Source organism: Anabrus simplex, chromosome 5, assembly GCF_040414725.1.
Source record: "Anabrus simplex isolate iqAnaSimp1 chromosome 5, ASM4041472v1, whole genome shotgun sequence".
Classification (NCBI taxonomy): domain Eukaryota; kingdom Metazoa; phylum Arthropoda; class Insecta; order Orthoptera; family Tettigoniidae; genus Anabrus; species Anabrus simplex.
The window spans coordinates 400,104,482-400,125,952 of NC_090269.1; the positions used below are offsets into that span (position 1 = coordinate 400,104,482).

Below are 21,471 nucleotides of genomic sequence, written 5' to 3' on the forward strand. Positions count from 1 at the left end.
GCGGTAAGATTAGCATGGAGTGTTGGTAAGGTACCTTCAGATTAGACAAAAGCAGTAATTGCACCTATCTATAAGCAAGGGAACAGGAAGGATTGCAACAACTATCGAGATATCTCATTGATTAGCATACCAGGAAAAGCATTCACTGGCATCTTGGAAGGGAGTGTGCGATCAGCGGCCGAGAGGTAGTTGGATGAAAACCAGTGTGGTTTCAGACCACTGAGGGGCTGTCAGAATCAGATTTTCAGTATGCGCCAGGTAACTGAAAAATGTTACGAGAGGAATCGACAGTTGTGTTTGTGTTTCGTAGATCTAGAGAAAGCATATGACAGGGTACCGAAGGAAAAGATGTTCGCCATACCGGGGGACTATGGCATTAAAGGTAGATTATTAAAATCAGTAAAATGCATTTATGTTGACAATTGGGCTGCAATGAGAATTGATGGTAGAATGAGTTATTGGTTCAGGGTACTTAAAGGGGTTAGACAAGTCTGTAATCCTTCACCTTTACTGTTCGTAGTTTTCAGGGATCATCTGCTGGAAGGTATAAAGTGGCAGGGAGGGATTCAGTTAGGTGGAAATGTAGTAAGCAGTCTGGCCTATGCTGATGACTTTGTCTTCATGGCAGATTGAGCCGAAAGCTTGCAGTCTAATATTTGGAATTTGAAAATAGGTGCAATGAGTTTGACATGAAAATTAGCCTTTCGGAGACTAAATTGATGTCAGTAGGTAAGAAATTCAACAGAACTGAACGTCAGATTGGTGATACAAAGCTGAAACATGTACATAATTTTAGGTATTTAGGTTGTGTGTTCTTCCAGGATGGTAACGTAGTAAGTGAGATTGAATCAAGGTGTAGTAAAGCTAATGCAGTGAGCTCGCAGTTGCGATCAACAGTATTCTTTAAGTAGGGTTTTTTTGCTAGTGGTTTTACGTCGCACCAACACAGATAGGTCTTATGGCGACGAAGGGGTAGGAAATGCCTAGGAGTGGGAAGGAAGTGGGCGAGGCCTTAATTAAGGTACAGTCATAGTTTTTGCCTGGTATGAAAATGGGAAACCACGGAAAACCATTTTCAGGGCTGCCGACGTTGGGGTTCGTACCCACTATCTCCCGGATGCAAGCTCACAGCCGCGCGCCTCTAACCGCATGGCCAACTCGCCCGGTACATTCGTCAGTAAGTAGCCCCTTATACAATTAAAAAATACTCCTTTCCCATTCATAAAGGGTTGTGTGATGTCACGTTGTATGAGTTGGACACCCCCCCCTCCCATTTGTCTGAAAGGAAATCCAGTCCCACTATGTCCATCGCTTGATCTGCCATTGACACCCACCGTTGTCTTCGTTATCAGCGATGTGAACGACAAAGCAGAACTGCTACGGGCCGAAGCCGTGAGGCATTTACTGAAAAATCCACGTTCTGTTGGTGCACTGTTCTTGTATGGACGCCGTGGCGCGATGTTGTTGTTTGAGTCTTCATTCCATGGACTGGTTTGGTGCAGCCCTCCACGCCACCCTATCCTGTGCTAAAGTTTCATCTGCACGTAACTACTGCATCCTACATCTGCTCTAAGATGCTTATCATATTCATACTTTGGTCTACTCCTATCGTTATTACCACATACACTTCCCTAAAAAACCAACTGAGCAAGTCCTGTGTGTCTTAAGATAGTCCTATCATTCTACCTCTCCTTTAGCTATATTGATCTTTCATCAATTCGATTCAGTATTTCTTCATTTGTGATTCCATTTATCCATCTCACCTTCAGCATTCTTCTGTAACGCCACATTTCAAATGCATCTTTCAATTTTGAGCTAGTTATCGCCCATGATTCACTTTCATACAGTGCCATGCTGCAGACGAAGGACTTCAAAAAACCTTTTTTTATAATTCCTATACTTACCAATAAAAAGGTTCGAAGTGGGGAAATTTGTTTTCTTAAGAATGGCTTTCCTTACTTGTGCTAGTCTGCATTTCATGTCCTACTTCCGCCATCGTTAGTTACAGTATTTAACTGCCTAACTAACAATACCCATCTACTTCCTTTAAGACTTAATTTCCCATTCTTAACTTTTCCTGTATAACCTGTCTTCGTTCGACTGCACTCCATTACTTTTGTTTTGGGCATTTCGACATTTGGATATTTTGGACATTGATCTTGTTCTCCTTCCCCAAGTCTCTGTCCAAACCACTCAGCAATTTCTCCAGATCTTCTGCAGTCTCATATAAAATAACAATATCATCGTCAACTCTCAGGGTTTCGATTTTCTCTCTTTGTATTGTGATTTCCTTCACAAATTCCTCCTTTGATTTCCTTTACCGGCTGTTCTATATAAATATTGAAAAGGTGGGGGGCAAACTGCAGCTTTGTCTCACTCCTTTCTGGTTTGCTGCTTCCTTCATTTTCATAGCCCTTGATTCTTACCACTGCAGACTGATTTTTATACAGATTTTAGATCATTCTTCGTTCTCGATATCTGATCCCGATCATCTTCAGAATCGCAAATAGCTTGGTCCAATCAACATTATTGAATGCCTCTTCTAGTTCTATCAGCGCCATGTACATTCACTTGTCCTCCTTCACATTTCACTATATTTATTCTGAAGCCAAACTGATCTTCTCTCAACTTAGTTTCAGCTTGCCTTTACATTCTTCTGTAAATAAAACCTCATCCCCAATGCTAGTGTCCTGGTCTGGGTGACCATAGTATATGACAGTCCGTCACCTCTACTAGTGATACGAGGGATATTGACAGCACTGCGATATGTGCAGGGCATCCCAATATTCCTTTGGTCTTCATCGTAGGACTTCTAAGAGATCTCCATACGTCAGGATAATGCTCAGCCGCGTACTGCAACTGCGATAGTATGACGGAAATGCCTCCACACCTGATCGCACATTGCCAGATTTATCACCCATCGAAAATATCTGGTACACCAACTGGAGTGCCACCTTCAGTAGCCTATGAATTGTTACGATGCAGAGAACAAGTTGCAGCAAGTATGGACAGAAAGCTGCAGAAAGTACCAAGCGAAACCTTCATACCTATGTACCTATTCGTGTAACAACTTGTATAAAAACTTGAGGCGAACCCGCAGGGTACTAGGGTCTCCCTTCGAATGTTGTTTTCCTCAATAAACTATCATCTTACTCTGGTATTGTAAATACCTACTTGCATCAATGCTAGAACTAGCCATGTGAATTTACGTGCGATTCCGACATGTTCTTCTTAGTGCGTAATTACTTTACCGTAAGTGAATTTTAACAGAAGAAAAAATATCTTCTTCAAAACCCTTTGGAATATTGATTAAAATCAATAATTACCTCAATATTAGTATAACCTTCATTCGAACGACGTAAAAATTATTAAAATTTAATGTAACATTGACGCCATTTTAGCCCATTTCAAGAGCAACGGTTACAGCAAAGCTGTGATCTCTACGGTTCTGGAACCGATGTATAATTGGACGTCTGTTGAGAAAAGATATGTAAGAGGAACTGCTTACCTACCTTACATACGTAACACGACGGATCGTATTGCTAAAATCTTACATAGGTACAATATACGAACTGTATTTGGAACTTCAATAAAATTGGAACAGCCGGGCATCTACAGAGTACCCTGTCCTTGTGGCAAGGTTGATATTGGGCAGACTTCGAGAACGATGTGGAGTCTCATTAAGGAACATAATAGCTGTATCAGACTCAACCAACCTCATAAATCAGCTGTTGCTGATCATGCTTTAACACCTGGTTATGATGCCACGTTCCAAGGAGTAGATTTTCTTACCCGTATAAGACAATACCGCCGCAGAATCATCAGGGGGGCGGTTGAAATACGCAAATACCCAGATAATTTAAATCGTGATACAGCTACAAACTCAATGAATCATGGCTACCTATTTTAAGAACCATCAGGAAGTGATGCTACCATTCGTTGTTCCTAGCATGGGGCTAAAATGGCATCCCTATTACACCCTAGGTACCATTTTGAGTTCCTTGTTGGTTTCTCTCAGCAACCATTGATGCGTCGTGTTTCCCTGCCTGCTTCCTCCTGATGAAGGAAGGAAATGTACCTTTCGAAACGCACGTTTAATGTGCTTATATAGTTTATTACACGGAATAATCCCTAAAATATTACATCATGAACGTAAGAAATTAATTTATATGACATTCTACGGACGTATTTTGATCGCAATAAAAATATAAAGGCAAATTTGTTGTTGCCCAATTACTGTGAATTATGCACATAAATTATATGTATTGCTTCTGTGGCCATCTGTTCCACAAATGCTAACCATATCTGCTAGTATTTGTCTTCAATTAGAGCCATACATAGGGAATGTACACAACAGTTATTATTTAGCCGTATGCCATTTGTGTATTTATTATGATAATTTGTTTGTTGTATGAGATTTACTCTGTGAGTTTTGATGGATTATAGATAAAGGTAAAACGGTCCCCTTTGTTCCAGAAGCAGGTCGCTACAGCTCGCCGTATCACAAGCAAACTGCCGACAATGAACCAGCAGTCAGTGCGACCAGTGAGTAAAATATTACTCATTAGTAGACTTAGTTAACTGTATTTAACTTCTTACTTACTCGCTTTGTGGTACACTTTATTTGGAGGCATAGCATTCCTTAATTTAGTTTATCTTTTTATAATATACAAAGGCGCTTCAACAGGTAATTTATTAAGAGCTCGCAGATAGAAACTGTCCTTTACATGTAGATATAAAGATACGGGTAGATAGGACACTGATACTCATTACTAGGGCCCGGATGTTTATGGCATAAAAATGTTAGAAATATGCAAGCGTTTATGGCCTAAAAATGTATTAAAATATGACAACAAATATGACTTAAAATATTTTTGGGTCACATTTTTGAAATCTTCAAAATTTTGCCTTTGTTAAAATTAACATTATATTGAAAATATTATCTTAAAATCTAGAACATTCAATAATAATAATAATAATAATAATAATAATAATAATAATAATAATAATAATAATAATAATAATAAACAAGTAATAATATTAATATTACTTTTATATTTTGAATTCTAGAGGTAACTCTCGACTCTGCACAGAATGAAATAAATATTATATTTTTAAGGGCGATCAGCATATTAAAAATATTTTTAAGTTTTCAAGTAGGAACGATCTTCTAATTTCACCCAACATTGACTTGCAACGGGGAAAGACCGCTCAACATCGCAGGATGTTATTGGGGCATATTTTAAATACGTCAAATCATTAGAGTTCAGTTGAGGTTCACTATTCTGTCGCGTCTGCCTCGTTCTACACAGATTACACTCCTAATTCACATAAATATATATTTCTAAGAAAGATAATTGTAAGAAATTAGTGACAACAATTGGGAGATGTGACAAATCCGTCTTTGAGACGTCTGCAAGCAGGTATGTGAAAATGGAATAGAAATATAAAAATATGACAAAAATACGAAAATTCATGGGGAAATATGAGCATAATATTAAAAAAATACCGGAAAATGACAATAAACGTTGCATGAGCCAAAATATGACTTTATATGAGCTTTGAAAATTGCATAATTTTAGTCACTGTAGATAAAATCATGGTTAACATATATTTTCCATGGATACAATATGAAGAAAAAATCATGACATACCATATACATCCGGGCCCTACTTATTACCATTCAACAGTGGTGAAAAAGTACAAGGAAACAGTAATCGAGCTGAATTACAATTACCTGACAAAGATTTCATTCATTCATTCATTCATTCGTTCATGTGCAGTATTATTGGAGCTTTATAAATGATTTGAGTAAAGGAGTGGAATCGGAGGCAAGGCTTTTTGCGGGTGATGTTATTCTGTATAGCCGGCCCCGTGGTGTAGGGGTAGCGTGCCTGCCTCTTACCCAGAGGCCCCGGGTTCGATTCCCGGCCAGGTCAGGGATTTTTACCTGGACCTAAGGGCCTGTTCGAGGTCCACTCAGCCTACGTGATTAGAATTGAGGAGCTATCTGACGGTGAGATCGCGGCCCCGGTCTAGAAAGCCAAGAGTAACGGCCGAGAGGATTCGTCGTGCTGACCACACGACACCTCGTAATATGCAGGCCTTCGGGCTGAGCAGCGGTCGCTTGGCAGGCCAAGGCCCTTCAAGGGTTGTAGTGCGATTGGGGGGGGGGTTATTCTGTATATAGTAATAAATTGGAAGATTGTGAGCAACTGCAAAATGACCTCGAAAATGTTGTGAGATGGACAGTAGGCAATGGTATGATGATAAATGGGGATTGAAAGTGGGGTTGTGAGTTTCACAAATAGGAAAAGTCCCCTCAGTTTTATTTACTGTGTTAATGGGGTGGAAGTTATTTATGGAAATGATTGTAAGTACCAAGATGTTATTATAAGGAAATATTTTCATTGGGGTGACCACATAAATGGGATAAAGAGTACAGATCTCTTCAAATTGTTATGAGGGTGTTTAGGGGTTGTAGTAAGGATGTAAAGGAGAGGGCATATAAGTCTTTGGTAAGACCCCAACTGGAGTATGGTTCCAGTGTATGGGACCCTCACCAGGTTTACTTGATTCGAGAATTGGATAAAATTCAAAGAAAAGCTGGTCGATTTGTTCTGGGTGATTTCGCACTGAAATAGGAGTATTCCTTAAAAGCCCAAGTCATTTAAGGGATGATTTTGATATATGTCACCGTTTCGAGCTAGTGGAGAATTTTACAGCGGTATGTCGCAAATTTGAGAAATTTTCCTAAATCATTTAACATAACGGATAAATGGTTGGTGTTATCGGAAAATTAAATGCACACTGTTGCCTTGAAATTAAATTTTAAATAACGACATCAGAATATCGGACAAAAAATTAGTCACCCTAGTGCGCACGCACGGATGAATACTTAAGCCTGTACAGGTGGCACAGCGAACGCGTCCCGTGTGCAACCGCACATGCATTGTCTCCAAGTGAACAAAAGGCAGTGGCGATCAGTGAGACATTGATGTTTCAAGAGGACAGTGTACTTCAACATGGGTAATTGTAAGGATGTGACAGAGTGGGAAAAAGGGGCCATAGTGTTTGGCCGTGCCCATGGCGATAAGGAGCATGAAGTTGCTGGATTTGTTGGTGTTTCCCAGCGGACTGTTCAACGTGTCTACAAGCAGTGGTGTATTACATGTGGCCACGAAACACGACGTCAGAATTGTGGTCGGGATTACACCCTGTTGAGAGGGAACGGAGACGCTTTTCACTGCTTGTGAATCAAAATCGCTTCCAAACCCGACAGGAATTACTGTAGTCAGTGACTGAAGATCCATCTCAACTTGATAGCGAGACAAAATGAAGACGGGAACTGCATGCAATGAGCATTTGGAGTCGGTCACCTTTGCAAGAGGCCATTGCTCACACAGGTACATAAAGCTGCGCTTCTTCAATTGACTAGAAATCATCAAACGTAGATGACTGGCGGAACGTAATGTGATATGACGAATCCGTTTCGCCTGCATTGCACAGAAGACCAAATTAAGTATTTCATCCTGGATGTGTACAAGGTCAGGTTCAAGCCGGAGGTGGGTCTGTGAAGTTTTCGGGGTGCTTTTCGTATAATGTATTGGGCCCGTTCACTGAGGTGACCACTAACATGAACCAACATGTTAATTTAAAGATTCCGTAGGATTAGGTGTTGCCTTTCAGTCAACTTCTGCATGATGAGTATGTTATTGATATCCTTACTTTTCAAGATGACAATGGCGAAGTTCATCGGGCTGGATGCATATGTAACTGATTTTATGAACACTCCCACACTCTATTACATCTCGATTGGCTTGCAAAATCACCTGACTTGAACCCTATTGAAAATGTGTGGGACATGTTGGAACAGCGGGTAAAACGCGGAAATCAGCCTCTCCGCAATTTGGGTGAATTGCGCAATCAAATCCTCAGCGAGTGGTTTAAATTGGACTCGACGTATCTGCACAACCTTGTGGGCTAACTTCTTAACCAAATCCAGGCGGGTATCAACTCTAGAGGCGGAGTTATACGGCATTAAATGATGTATTGACTTATCCAGGGGTGACAAAAATTTTGTGCGGTGAGATTATTTATTTTCTTCGTGACTCTAACGGTTTTCAAGAAAAATCAGCTTTCTTGTATATTTGGCTATGGCCGTCTTCACGAATTAATAAGCTAGCCTTTTTGCGCGCAAGTAGGAGTCACGTAAAGCCAGGTTCGTCACAATTCGTGTGAAGTCGTTGTTCGTTTGTTACCAGATGAGCTGTAGAATGAGCGCGCCCTCTGCGGAAGGCTTTTGGAGGCTACAGTTGTATTGTTGGGAATGCTAAGCGTACTTTCCCATATTGAGAACTGCTGTGAGATATAGTTTTTTTTTTTTTTTTTTTTTTGCTAGGGGCTTTACGTCGCACCGACACAGATAGGTCTTATGGCGACGAGAGATATAGTTTATTCAGCTGTTTTCGTTATCATAGTCATCGTCCTGTTTATGTTTATTCTCCGTTTTTTTACTTTTCAGTACTGCATAAGTTTATATTCATATTTAGTATGTACTAGCTGGAGGAAGCCAACGGCCGTAGCCGTGTTCAAACACCGGGTACCGTAAGATCTCCGAAGTTAAGCAACATTGGGCGTGGTCAAGATCTGGATGGGTTTCCACGCGCTGTTGGTGGGGGGTAAGGGATTGGAGGAGCGGGAAGGAACTGGCCACCCGACCGCACGTAAACTCCGGCTCAGGCACACCTCGGGGGAGGTTCGGACCTGCCTTCGAGCAGAATACACCCTTACCTAGCTGGAGGAAAACAGTGGACGATAGCAGCGAAGATAAGGCAAGAGTGGAAAGATCTAGGAAAAAAAAATTTGTGCAGTGATCACTAACATTACGGGATACACATTTTGTTCAAACCTTGTGATAAGGTAGGCCGATTAAAATACGTATAGAAATTGTGCAACGGTGAAATATACAACAGTGCGCTTCCACAAAGAAGGAAACCTGAAAGTCACCTTCCTGGTCACTCCGGGATAAAACAGTAAAAGTGCCAGGAGAACAACAAGAGGTTTTTATGAGGTGGTGAGCATAAGAAAATCATCATCGCGTAACTGCGGAAGGAAATCGCGCAGGTGTAAAGTATGCATAAGTACGTTCTCAGGGCAGGGGAAAAATATACAGCATACAATAGCACGCCTCCACGAAGAGGAAATCGTGATGGTCATCATATTTCCCAAAATGTAATAATACTGGTTGCATATGAGTGCATTGGTTGCGATGGACAGATGTTATCTCCCCCAGTTGGTGGTTATTATGTGACTGATGGTGGCAGAGGAGCGGGGGGTCTATTTGCGGTTTTCTTTCGCTCATATATGGTAAGCCGGCCCCGCGTAGCGTTTCTGCCTCCTACCTGGAGGCCCCGGGTTCGATTCCCAGCTTGGTCAGGGATTTTCATCTGCATCTCAGGGCTGGTTCGGGGTCCACTCAGCCTACGTGATTGCAATTGAGGAGCTATCTGACGGTTAGATAGCAGCCCCGGTCTCGAAAGCCAAGAATAACGGCCGAGAGGATCCGTCGTGCTGACCCCACGACACCTCGTAATCTGTAGGCCTTCGGGCTGAGCAGCGGTCGCTTGGTAGGCCATGGCCCTTCGGGGCTGTTGCGCCATGGCGTTTGGTTCGGCATATATGGTAGGAAAATGTTTGATTCGAAAAATAACAATACTCTTGCATGTGATTACAATGATTGAGATGGACGGACGCTCTCTCCTACGGTTGGCGGTCATCCGTGACTGAGGAACGGGGCAGTCTGTTCATTGTCTTCATCCATTCATAGTAGTATAAATAAGGTAGCACAATAAATATTGGTTATGTAACATATACTGTACGTATTTCAAGGTTTATTGTAACATTCCAGGAATTGGAATATCCTTTTTTTTTGTACGTTCCAAATTGACTCCATGCAATCATTTAGATTGCAATTAACCGAGCGAGTTGGCCGTACGGTTAGGGGCGTGCGGCTGTGCGCTTGCATCCGGAAGATAGTGGGTTCTAATCCCACTGTCGGCAGGCCTGAAGATGGTTTTCCGTGGTTTCCCATTTTCACACCAGGCCTGTCGTATCCCATCGTCGCCGTGAGAGCTATCTGTGTCGGTGCGACGTAAAGCCAATAGCAAAGATTACAATAAACGAATATGATCTCCCCAGTTTTTGGTTATTCGTGACTGGGAGAGAAGTGTATTCATTAATTCATATTATTATTATTACGCTCTGCTTTATACTACATTATTCTTTATTTGCTATTACTTTTAGATAGTAATCGGTAGAAACGTCGTAAAAGTTAAATTTATATATTTATATTTCATTATGTATAATTAGAATTCATTATGGGTGAAGTGTACAGCAGTATAAAATAAGGTTTATTGTTCACCATTATCCATTACAAACACATCGGCCTAGTTAATTATTTGACAATTTTACGGTTCCCATAAATGGATATTGGTTCTTCTGGCTAATTTTATCGAAATGAAATTGTAATACAAAATCAGCGTTATAAATACGTGATTCTATTTATTGGCATTATTATTCCGCTTTGTAGTGATGTCACGTCGTCAACGTCGTAGTAATTTGTCATTGGTGTGAGTTATTTCCTCACTGGGACCAGAGGAATGAGCTTTATCAAAATAGGGATATGAATTCAAAATCGTGGAAAGGAAAGACGTTAACACGGGATGCAATTAACAAGAAAATAGTATGTTTCTTTAATACTTTTCCCTTGTGAAAATCAAATGATGATAAACATGTCTTTCAGTATTTTCCTGTACAACAAGCATCATCATCAAAGGCCGATGACCTTCGATGTTAGGCCTCTTAAAAAGAACTAGCACAACAAGTTATTCTCCTGTGGGGGAGAGGTCGGGGTGGTAGAATAACACACACTGTGCCCCTGCCTGTCGTAAGAGGCGGCTAAATGAGGCCTCAGGAGCTCTGAACTTGGGAGCGTGTGTTGGCGAACATGGGGCCCTTAGCTGAATCCTGGCATTGCTTCCACTTACTTGTTCCGGACTACTCACTTTCATCTATCCTATCCGACATCCCTTGGTTAACACTTGTTCTTTTTCCGACTCCGACGGTATTACGTATCGAGGTCTAGGGAGTCCTTCATTTCCTCGCCCTTCGTGTCCCTTGCCTTCCTTTGGCCGATAACTTAATTTTAATCTTGAAGACATTTCTTAGCCACCAAAACTACGAAAAACGTAAAATTAAGCAATTTCCTCAATTGTGCAGAACACTGATTGGCTAAAGAGCTTGGAAAGTTTGAAAGTTGTGTGTCTACGATAGATCTATCAAACTAAAACAAAATTTGAAAATCACTTCCGGCCTAAATGCAGTTCCAGAAAAAACAGTCTAAAATCCCTTGTTGCTTTATTCGTTTTCTTTTTATTCAAATCCTAGCCAAATTAATTCATTTACATAATTCACTCTGTACTGTGTTCCTTGATTCAATACCATCGTGCATTTTGTTATTTTTTGAAAAATGTCCATAACTAATGCAGTTATAAGGGTTTATGTAAAACAATGCCTTTACTCACATTAGCGTTCGTAGTGGTACAAAAAGGCAAACTCCGAACCCAATCGACCGGATAACGATGACTAAGAAAGGGATTGCATTTTTTAGGAATAAATAAAAAAAATATTCTCATAGTTTATTATATTTTATTTACCTAAACTTCGTAGCTCATGTGCCTAGGATGTTTCCGACATTGAGTAGCTTGCCAGAAGGGCTAGAAGTGTGGATTTTTTGAAGTGTCGGATCCCTTCATTTTTTCTCTCTGATTAGTGCTATACATAGAGGATGTTTGCCTAGTTGCACTTCCTCTTAAAAGAATGATCACCACCACCACCACCACCACCACCACCACCACCACCACCACCACCACCTCTCTCTCGATCATGGCCATACATGTATGGCTGCTAATATCAGATGACTACCAGCCATAAGGCATAGCCTGCACGGTTGCTAGGTAACATTGTCTGACCATCCATCCATACTTCAAATCACAGCCTGCACGGTTGCTAGGTAACATTGTCTGACCATCCATCCATACCTCACATCACAGCCTGCACGGTTGCTAGGTAACATTTCCGTCACACTATCTTACGTCGTACTAAGTTCCGTAACGCACATTTTCAGACGATCCCCCCAGTCACAAGGCATATTAATGCCAGAAAATATAAGTGCATCGTATTGTAGACAGGGATGGCCTTACCTTATGTGCTGAAGTGCTGCAGCACATTGCCTATTGGAAAAATAAGTTAAATTAGTTGAAAAATATTATCTACAATCAAATACAGTGCATTGAAAAAAACGTCAGCCAAAGAATAGGATATTATTCAACTCCCCTGACAACCAGTTAATTACTGGTGCGGTCCACGCCGGGTGCTGTACGATCACAGCTCAGCGAGAATGTCTAAGCTTTTAGCCAGAAACCAGGAACTCTGCCTTTTGCGCATGCGTGCCGAACTTTTCTGATACAAAGAGAATGTGTTCCGATAGGCTGTGGAAACAACAGCCAAGACATCACTTCACAGCGGTTCTTGGTTCGACCACAGAGAGGCAGCACTAGCACTAGTCACACTTGCATTACGACCATATGAGAACGTGGCAGCTGGTACCCTCTTGACTCAGCGGTAGTATTTAAGAGGGGATCGCTCAAAGCAAACGGGAAAACAAAATACTGTAGGTTACGTCGCACGTTCCTATCTACAAAATGTCACTGTGAAATTTGTCATAAATGGAACGTAATAATTGCTTTTACTTAAATGAAGTGAAAAATCTGCGGTAAATTAAGAAATACCGTCGTTATTAGAGAAATATGAATACATACTTAAGGCCTGCAGACAGGACTCCTTTATGTCGTATTCCGCTGCTGGTGCCATCTCTTGTTAATTTCTTGGGTCCAGGGGCCCAGGCCTAGCACCGAGGAATGGGAGTGCTACTGTATGTCTGTGGATTCTCATTATCTTTGTCCATATGACTAGAGTGGCCAGTTCAAACAGCAAAATGGAGGTCAACAGCATTCACGATGTTATTTCGTTCTTCAATGAGGCAAATGACCATGATATAGTGATGTGGCTGGAACTCTATGGAAAAACAACTAAGGACGCATTCAACAACTTGGTGCTGCACATTACAGAGAAATATCGCAGGTACCGCAAAAATGATTTTTGTTCGAACGAAAATAGCATGATCCCTGGACCAATAAATCACTAGTCTACAGAATTCTTCTTATGTACATTGGACATAGGTTTTTGTCGCCTAGTTCCTCGCGGTTACATATTTCTCAGAAACAAACAATTGAATTTATCGATATAATTTTTTGAGGGTACCCACAGTTTTTTAAAAATCTATATGAGAGGTAATTATATGCTTTTGCAGGTGAGACCTAGTGTTTATAGTGCACTATGTCTTCTGGTATAGGCTAGAGCAATTTTCTTACTTTCATTGACCTATCTCAGTCTTCTCCTTGGCTTTGACAATAAGAAAGTGACTGACGTGTGACCAATGCTAGTAATGCCATTCCTTACACAGCCACTCTGTGCTATGTATGGTATGAAAACGTTGCTCAGAGGCTCTGCTGGTTCATGCATTCTGTGGGCTTGGCAGATTGTATGTAAAAGCAACTTCTGGCACGGTGAGAAAAGCAACGGGAAACTACTTCATTCCTCATCCCTAGTGGGCCTCTTCAGTGATGCCTAGCTCACCTATGACAGCTACGAGCTGTTGAGAATCCAACCAGCCTTCGAGCTGAGGACTGTACATACACACAACAAATAAAATTAAGTCTGAGGAAGTATTAAATTCGAGGAATATAAAAATACCAAGTGCACAATCTCTTTTTGAGTGACTTTCAGTAGGGTGGTCAGTGTTGCCAACCGTAGTGTAATTGCGCTATGCCCAGTGGAATCAATTGAACAATCAATCAGATATGAGCAGTGATCTGCATTTACCGAGGTGATAGCTAGCTTTTCTTAAACGTTTTCAAGGAACTTGGAAATTCATCGAACATTTCCCTTGATAATTTATTCCAATCCTTACTGCTCGTCCTAGAAATGATTACATAGAGGTTAACACCATGAGTCCATACCACCTTCTTTCTCCTCTTCTTCAACATTAATATTCGAGCGAAGACTCTTTGATGTGGCGCTCGAATAATGTGTCACTTATACATGTTAGAGCAAACCGCGGTATAGCCTACTTTCCGCTTGGAGTGTCAACCCTTTCCCCTCGGGTCGGGCCGGAAAATCTTGTCACTGCATTTAGAGGGATGGCTTCTCGACAGTGACAGAGATTTCGAAATAATGTTAAACTTCTCCTGGCGTTTCCTCTTTATGCCACAATTTGCATTAGCACTCCACTGATCGGAAATATTATACGTCGATTTTAATATCCCACACATGCAGGGTCTCTCAGGGTGCATGCGCTTGGTGCATGCACTGTGCACGGTGCAAAAGACGACTTCCCTAGGTTGACCAGAGTGCAGACCCCCAACTCCTCGATTTGGAGCAATAGCGCTTAGAAAGAAAAAAAAAACCTCTCTTTCCTAACGCCTGTCTCGCTCGCTCCCTCTGTCTCCCTCTACCACACTTGCTCCGTAGCGCTCTAAATCCGAACTGACTTGAGCCGAGTAGAGCCGAGTAGCCTACAGACGAAGCGTTGGTCCGAGCTGAACCGAGCTGGACCGATACACAGTGCACGGAGTTCTTGCGCTTCGATTTGCACGCGTGAGATTTTGGGCGTTTTGAGAGGCCCTGCTAGAGTTTTAGTACACTCAAATTCTTTTTCAAGTTTTATTTCTCATATCACATTTTTATTTCACGCAATGCTTTCACTTGCACTTCAAGGGTTAATACAGGGTGGCCAGAAACAGCGTGAACCAGGTATATGAGTGTTAGAATATTGGTCATGCTGATAAATAATTTTTTATCAACTGCTGAATTTAGGCAATCAAAACATCGCGGGCGAGTTCAAGTGGGCTTTGCGCGACAGTGTTGATAAATCTGTGCATGACTTAAGACCGGCTTGAGGGCCTTGCCAAGAAATCAGCGTCAAACACAAGCATGCCATTGGTTTCACTCAGTGTCTCCGTAGCGTACTTGCTATGGAGTGGTCTTGTCAGTGAAGAGGCCTGTATTCAAACTCCTCCCCTGGCAAAGTTGTATTGTTCTACTGGTGCTCTGATGCCGGTCTTAAGCCACATACAGATTTGGCAACACTGCCTCACAAAGCTAATTTTAATTCTCCCGCGAACCGATTTGATTGGCTAACTTCAACACCTGATAAAATGGAAATAGCGTGAGATTTCTAATTATTTTTTAAATTATTTAACAGCATGACTTATCCTCTAATGCTCATATACCCAGTTCGCGTTGTTTCTGAACAACCTGTATATTTCTGGTCTCTATACTCATTTTGTTTACATACCTACATGCATTAATAAGAACCACACCGTTGTTGCATGGAGCCACCCCTCCGTGCTTTAATTCATAACTGAATAGCAATCCATTCCTAGGAATTCTTACTAGCCTGGCTGTTTCTTCTTCTAACTTACAAATATTATAGCATTAAGTTCCCTTCCTGATTTAATGAGGTCATCTTCGAAATGAGGTACTTCAAACTCGTAATTCTCCTGGTTAGAATACCCAAAGCTATTCCTATACAACATGATTCCAGATTCTAGAGAGAATGTGGTGGCGGATCTTAGGTATACAACTTATTTATCTCCACTTCTTAATTATTGGGCCGGTGGGTGCCTATGTTAGGTGAACTGAGACTACAGCAATTTTTTTGTGAACATCTGAGTTCATGAAATCTACGAAGGTGGGATCTTGCACCGGAGCACGTGCTGGCTGGTGGGAAATGATCAGTAATATCAGGAAGGCAGGCAAACACAAGGTGAGGTTGAGTTTTATTACTTTTTGTCTGAAGTTACTCATACTCACTCTTAAATATTCACCGGGCGAGTTGGCCGTGCGGTTAGGGGCGCGCAGCTGTGAGCTTGCATCCGGGAGATAATGGGTTCGAATCCCACTGTCGGCAGCCCTGAAGATGGTTTTCCGTGGTTTTCCATTTTCGCACTAGGCAAATGCTGGGGCTGTACTTTGATTAAGGCCACGGCCGCTTCCTTCCAACTCCTAGGCCTTTCCTATCCCATCGTCGCCATAAGACCTATCTGTGTCGGTGCGACGTAAAGCGAATAGCAAAATATTCTTCTTCATGTCTTCTCTCTAGATAGTAGCATTCACTACGTAATTACTTAAATAATGCATCCTAAAATATTTTCCTATATTCCTCTCCTTACGCACATAGGAAAATTAACGAAAATTGTTCTGATGGACTTCACATCAATATGTGGCTGGGAGGCGTGACCAGTCTTAAGGGAAACAGTGTATAGGAAAAGCATTGTCACATTCACGGTTTTGGTACAGCACCGACGATACGGAAACATTTATCACAATAGTTCTGTGACGTTAAGGCTATTTCTAATACAAAATGGCAGTTATTTAGACTACCATGTATTAAGAATGAAACTAAACAATTTTTGCAATTCGTATGGTCTTGCGTCTGAAGAGATCTTGAGTCACCGGTTCACTCACTCCTGCCCGCCACTCCATCCTAAATTAGTAGAACTTTAACTGGCCGATTGAAGCAATTTAACCACCCAGCTGTAGAAAGATGGCTGATCGAGTACCTTGGAACGCGTGCTTTAACACAATGGTCACTTCTTATTATTATTTTCCTACCGCTTTTCCCACACCTATGGGGTCTCGGGTGCGAACTGCACCCCTGACTCCAACCCTGTATGAGGGATGTAATCACTATTGCGTGGTTCAGTGATGGTTGGTAGTGTGGTATGTTGTGTAATGAGGAGAGTGTTGGGGCGGACACATTCACCCAGTCCCCAAGCCAGAAGAATTATTCAGAAGCGATTAAAATCCCCGAACCGGCCGGGAATCGAACCCAGGACCCTCTGCACCGAAGGCCAGTACGCTGACCATTCAGCCAACGAGTCGGAGAAAAAAATGGCTACTATGTTGTTTCAAAAGGCAGATCGACCGCAACCATTCCAGTTTTAGTTAATTACTGCATGCAGCGAATGATTGGTCATTGATAACAAGTAAGTTACAAGATTGTAAGGGACTGCATAAAGACCTCGACAAAGTTAAGAAATGGACAAGACACAATGGCATGACGGTAAAAGGGGAATAAAATGGCGTATGGCTTTTCGTGCGGGTGTGTCCGAGGACATGTTCGTTTCGCCAGGTGCAGGTCTTTTGATTTGACTCCCGTAGGCGACCTGCGCGTCGTGATGAGGATGAAATGATGATGAAGACGACACATACCCCCAAGCCCCGTGTCAGCGAAATTAACCAATGATGGTTAAAATTCCCAACCCTGTCGGGAATCGAACCCGGGACCCCTGTGACTAAAAGCCAGCACGCTAACCATTTAGCCATGGAGCCGGCGTAAACGGGGAGAAATGTCAGGTTGTAAGTTTCAACAAGAGGAAAAGTCCTCTCAATTTTAATGATGGTGGCTATGGAGTGAAAATACCTCATGAGAATTGCTGTAAGTACCTAGGTGTTAATATAATGAAACATCTCCATTGGGGTATTCACAATTAACGCTGTTTTAAATAAAAACTACAGGCCTCATCTTATGTTTATCAGAGTATTTGAGGGTGGTAATAAGGACGTAAATTAAATGGCGTGAAAGACGTTGGTAAGATCCCAATTAGTGTTGTTCCGGTGTACGGTATCCTCACCAGGATTACTTGATTCTAAAAGTGGAAAATATTCCAAGGAAATCAGCGATATTTTCGGAAACTGGGTATTGTTATGAAAATATTGCAAACTTTTGGCATAGAAGACTTAGGAATAAGGAAACATGCTGCTCGATTAAGCGGTATGTTCCGAGCTGTCGATGGGGAGATAGTGTGGAATGACTGCAGTAGATGAGTGAATTTGAATAGAGTTTTTGAAAGTAGCAAGGGTCAGAAAATAAATTTAGAATTCAAGAGGACAACCTGGAAGTAAATATTTGTTTATCGGAGAGGAATTAAAGATTGGAATAATAGGGGAATTCCGTGTAATTTGGGACCACATACATTCAAACGTCTATAACTCTATTGACCGTAAAGAAAATGTTTCAGAACTTTTACAATATAATTAGTATCATATATCAAATGATTTGGTGAAAACATATGTTAATATTATCTTTCGGATCCCTCTGAAAGTTATTGAAAGTTATATTAACTCTATAATTTGTTATCGTGTAATTTGGACTCGTAAATATAAACACGAGTGTTTAATGCATTTAATATGATACCCTAAGCAATTAAACACGGCATTAAGAGTTCTGATCGTCAGTTTTGGCATGAGGACAACGATAAAACAATTCATCCTGAATTTTGGCGCAGTTTTCATGAGCCCAGTTTTCGCAATTATTGCACTGAATCCAATCGTCATCATAATACTTGCCACATACAATGCAAACTATCTTTGATTTATTTCGTCTCCAGTGAAGAGTTTATCGACCGTTGTTCATCCCGAAGGCCTGCAGATTACGACGTGTCGTGTAGTCAGCACGATGAATCTTCTCGGCCGTAATTCTTGGCTTTCTAGACTGTGGCCTCCATTTCACCGTCAGATAACTCCTCAATTGTAAGCACGTATGAACTCGAACAAGCCCTCGGATCCTGGTAAAAATCCCTAACCTGACCAACAATCGAATCCGGGGCTTCCGGGTAAGAGGCAGGCACGCTACCCCTACACAATGAGCCCGGGCTCAATTTATAAAACAAGTTACTTTAGAATCACTAGTAAAATTACGAAGAAACGTAATTATTACGATTGTTTCAACGGTCCAAATTACACTCGCTCGGGCAGTACAAATTACACTCTCTCGGGCAGTACAAATTACACACTCTCGTGCAGTACAATTTACACACTCTCGGGCAGTACAATTTACACACTCTCGGGCAGTACAAATTACACTCTCTCGGGCAGTACAAATTACACTCTCTCGGGCAGTACAATTTACACTCTCGGGCAGTACAAATTACACTCTCTCGAGCAGACAAAATTACACTCTCTCGGGCAGTACAAATTACACTCTCTCGGGCAGTACAAATTACACTCTCTCGGGCAGTACAAATTACACTCTCTCGGGCAGACCAAATTACACTCTCCCGGGCAGTACAAATTACACACTCCCGGGCAGTATAAATTACACACTCTCGGGCAGACCAAATTACACACTCTCGGGCAGACCAAATTACACTCTCTCGGGCAGTACAAATTACACACTCTCGGGCAGACCAAATTACACACTCTCGGGCAGACCAAATTACACTCTCTCGGGCAGTACAAATTACACACCCTCGGGCAGACCAAATTACACGCAGCTCCAGATTACGCGGACTTCCCGTATAGCTGGAGATATGTTCCATAAATTTCCAGCTTCTTTGACATATTCTAGAAAAGACTAGTGACCGATTTCTTCAACTCTGTGTTGAAGTTTACAAATGTCTTTCAACAATTTGTTATTAATTTAACACTTGGGTGAAAATTTCCTTGTTTCACGAGCACATTTCTAACATTTGTTACGAAACAATTGCTGAAAACAAATTATCATGTATCCGTGAGATTTCTGAACGCATTTTGCCGTGAGCCTCTTTTGTTTCTTAACGCATAGTGTTCCGAGCGGTATCTTGGAATAGGAATTTGTCACGGATGGTTGACATTATTATAGGTTGTGGTTTTATGGTTAGCGGAGACCGCTAGGATGTAAACGTGTGCCGTAAGAACCAAAAAAAAGCGTTATTATAATGAATACTACTACCATTTCATTCCTCCCCTGAAGGGGGAGGCGGGCCTCTTAGACGGTGACGCCGTCTCTCAGGCTGGGAAATTTGTTACGGTGAAGGAGATGCTCGGATAAGGTGAGGGGGTTGGCGACCGTGGCCTATACTAGGAACTATCCCGGCATTCGCCTTAGTGCAGGAGAATGGAAAACCGCAGGAAACCATCCTCAAGGCAGCCGACGATTGTGGCCAGCCCTGAGGTCCAGCCCTGTTCCGTCTTCCGAATGCAGAAGCGTAGAGCCACGTTAGAGATGTGGCCACCCCTCCTCTGCTCGGTTGGTCGATCCGAGTGCAGAGCTGTTGGCCTCTTATGGCCCGAGACCCACTCTGCATCTACCGAATGAATACGAGACAAACATTACTATAGATCTAATTAAGTATGCGAGTGTGCTTGGAAAACAAAAGAACGAAGAGTTATATCACAACATTCATGCTATCATAGAGTGCAATCTAAGACTTACAACACCGGGAAAATGTGATAATTGATAATAGGTCTTGAATAATTTTGGGATTATTTTACCGCAGAGAAAATAATGAAATGCCTTGCTGCAATGGCAGCAGAAACGTTTTGCACAATGATTCTACTCAGTCTTGTCTTGCACTCATTAACATATTCGCCTACAATTACGTGAAACGGGTGGAGCGTAATATTTAAGAAACTGCTGCACTGGAGAAAATGATTAGTTTCTATGTGTGTGAAACTATAACCTAGGCTATTTTCAGTTTCTTCTACTACCTTGTTCAGTATGGCTTTAGTAATTAGGTGCCTTTGTAGAAAATAGTTTCTGACAACTCTAGAACAGTTATTCTTTAGTAAGGGTCGTTCTTCGTCTTCTTCAGTTTATAGATAAAGTAAAGCTTCAAACTTTCATCTTATAAATGCTGCCATTTTGAAATTTTAACGGCTGCTATTTGGTTTAACACAGGGTTAATGCCATGTAAATTTAACAAAAGTATTAACAATTTGTTAGTGTTAACAATTCTTGACCGGGCGAGTTGGCCGTGCGCGTAGAGGCGCGCGGCTGTGAGCTTGCATCCGGGAGATAGTAGGTTCGAATCCCACTATCGGCAGCCCTGAAGATGGTTTTCCGTTGTTTCCCCTTTTCACACCAGGCAAATGCTGGGGCTGTACCTTAATTAAGGCCACGGCCGCTTCCTTCTAACTCCTAGGCCTATCCTATCGTCGCCATAAGACCTATCTGTGTCGGTGCGACGTAAAGCCCCTAGCAAAAAAAATTTCTTGACTAAGCTTGATAGCTGCAGCCGCTTAAGTGCAGCCAGTATCCAGTATTCGGGTGATACTGGGTTCGAACCTTACTGTTGGCAGCCCTGAAGATGGTTTTCCGCGGTTTCCCATTTTCACACCAGAAAAATGCCGGGACTGTACCTCAATTAAGGCCACGGCAGCTTTCTTCCCATTCGTAGCCCTTTCATCTCCCATCGTCGTCATAAAACCTACCTGTGTCGGTGCGACATAAGCAACTTGTTTCAAAAAACTCTTGATGAGACGGTCATTTTGTTAAATTGTGTGTTAAGTCTACTTAACAGCAGT

At 41.8% G+C, this 21,471-nt stretch overlaps 1 protein-coding gene across 1 annotated transcript in view; it reads left to right on the forward strand.

Moving 5' to 3' along the window:
- Positions 1-21,471, forward strand: part of LOC136875003 (suppressor of lurcher protein 1) — a 1,553,195-nt gene that overhangs the window by 1,390,892 nt on the left and 140,832 nt on the right. The window contains exon 9 of the mRNA XM_068227855.1: positions 4,480-4,545. Within this exon, the coding sequence (XP_068083956.1) occupies positions 4,480-4,545 (66 nt within the window). The remainder of the gene's footprint in view (positions 1-4,479; positions 4,546-21,471) is intronic.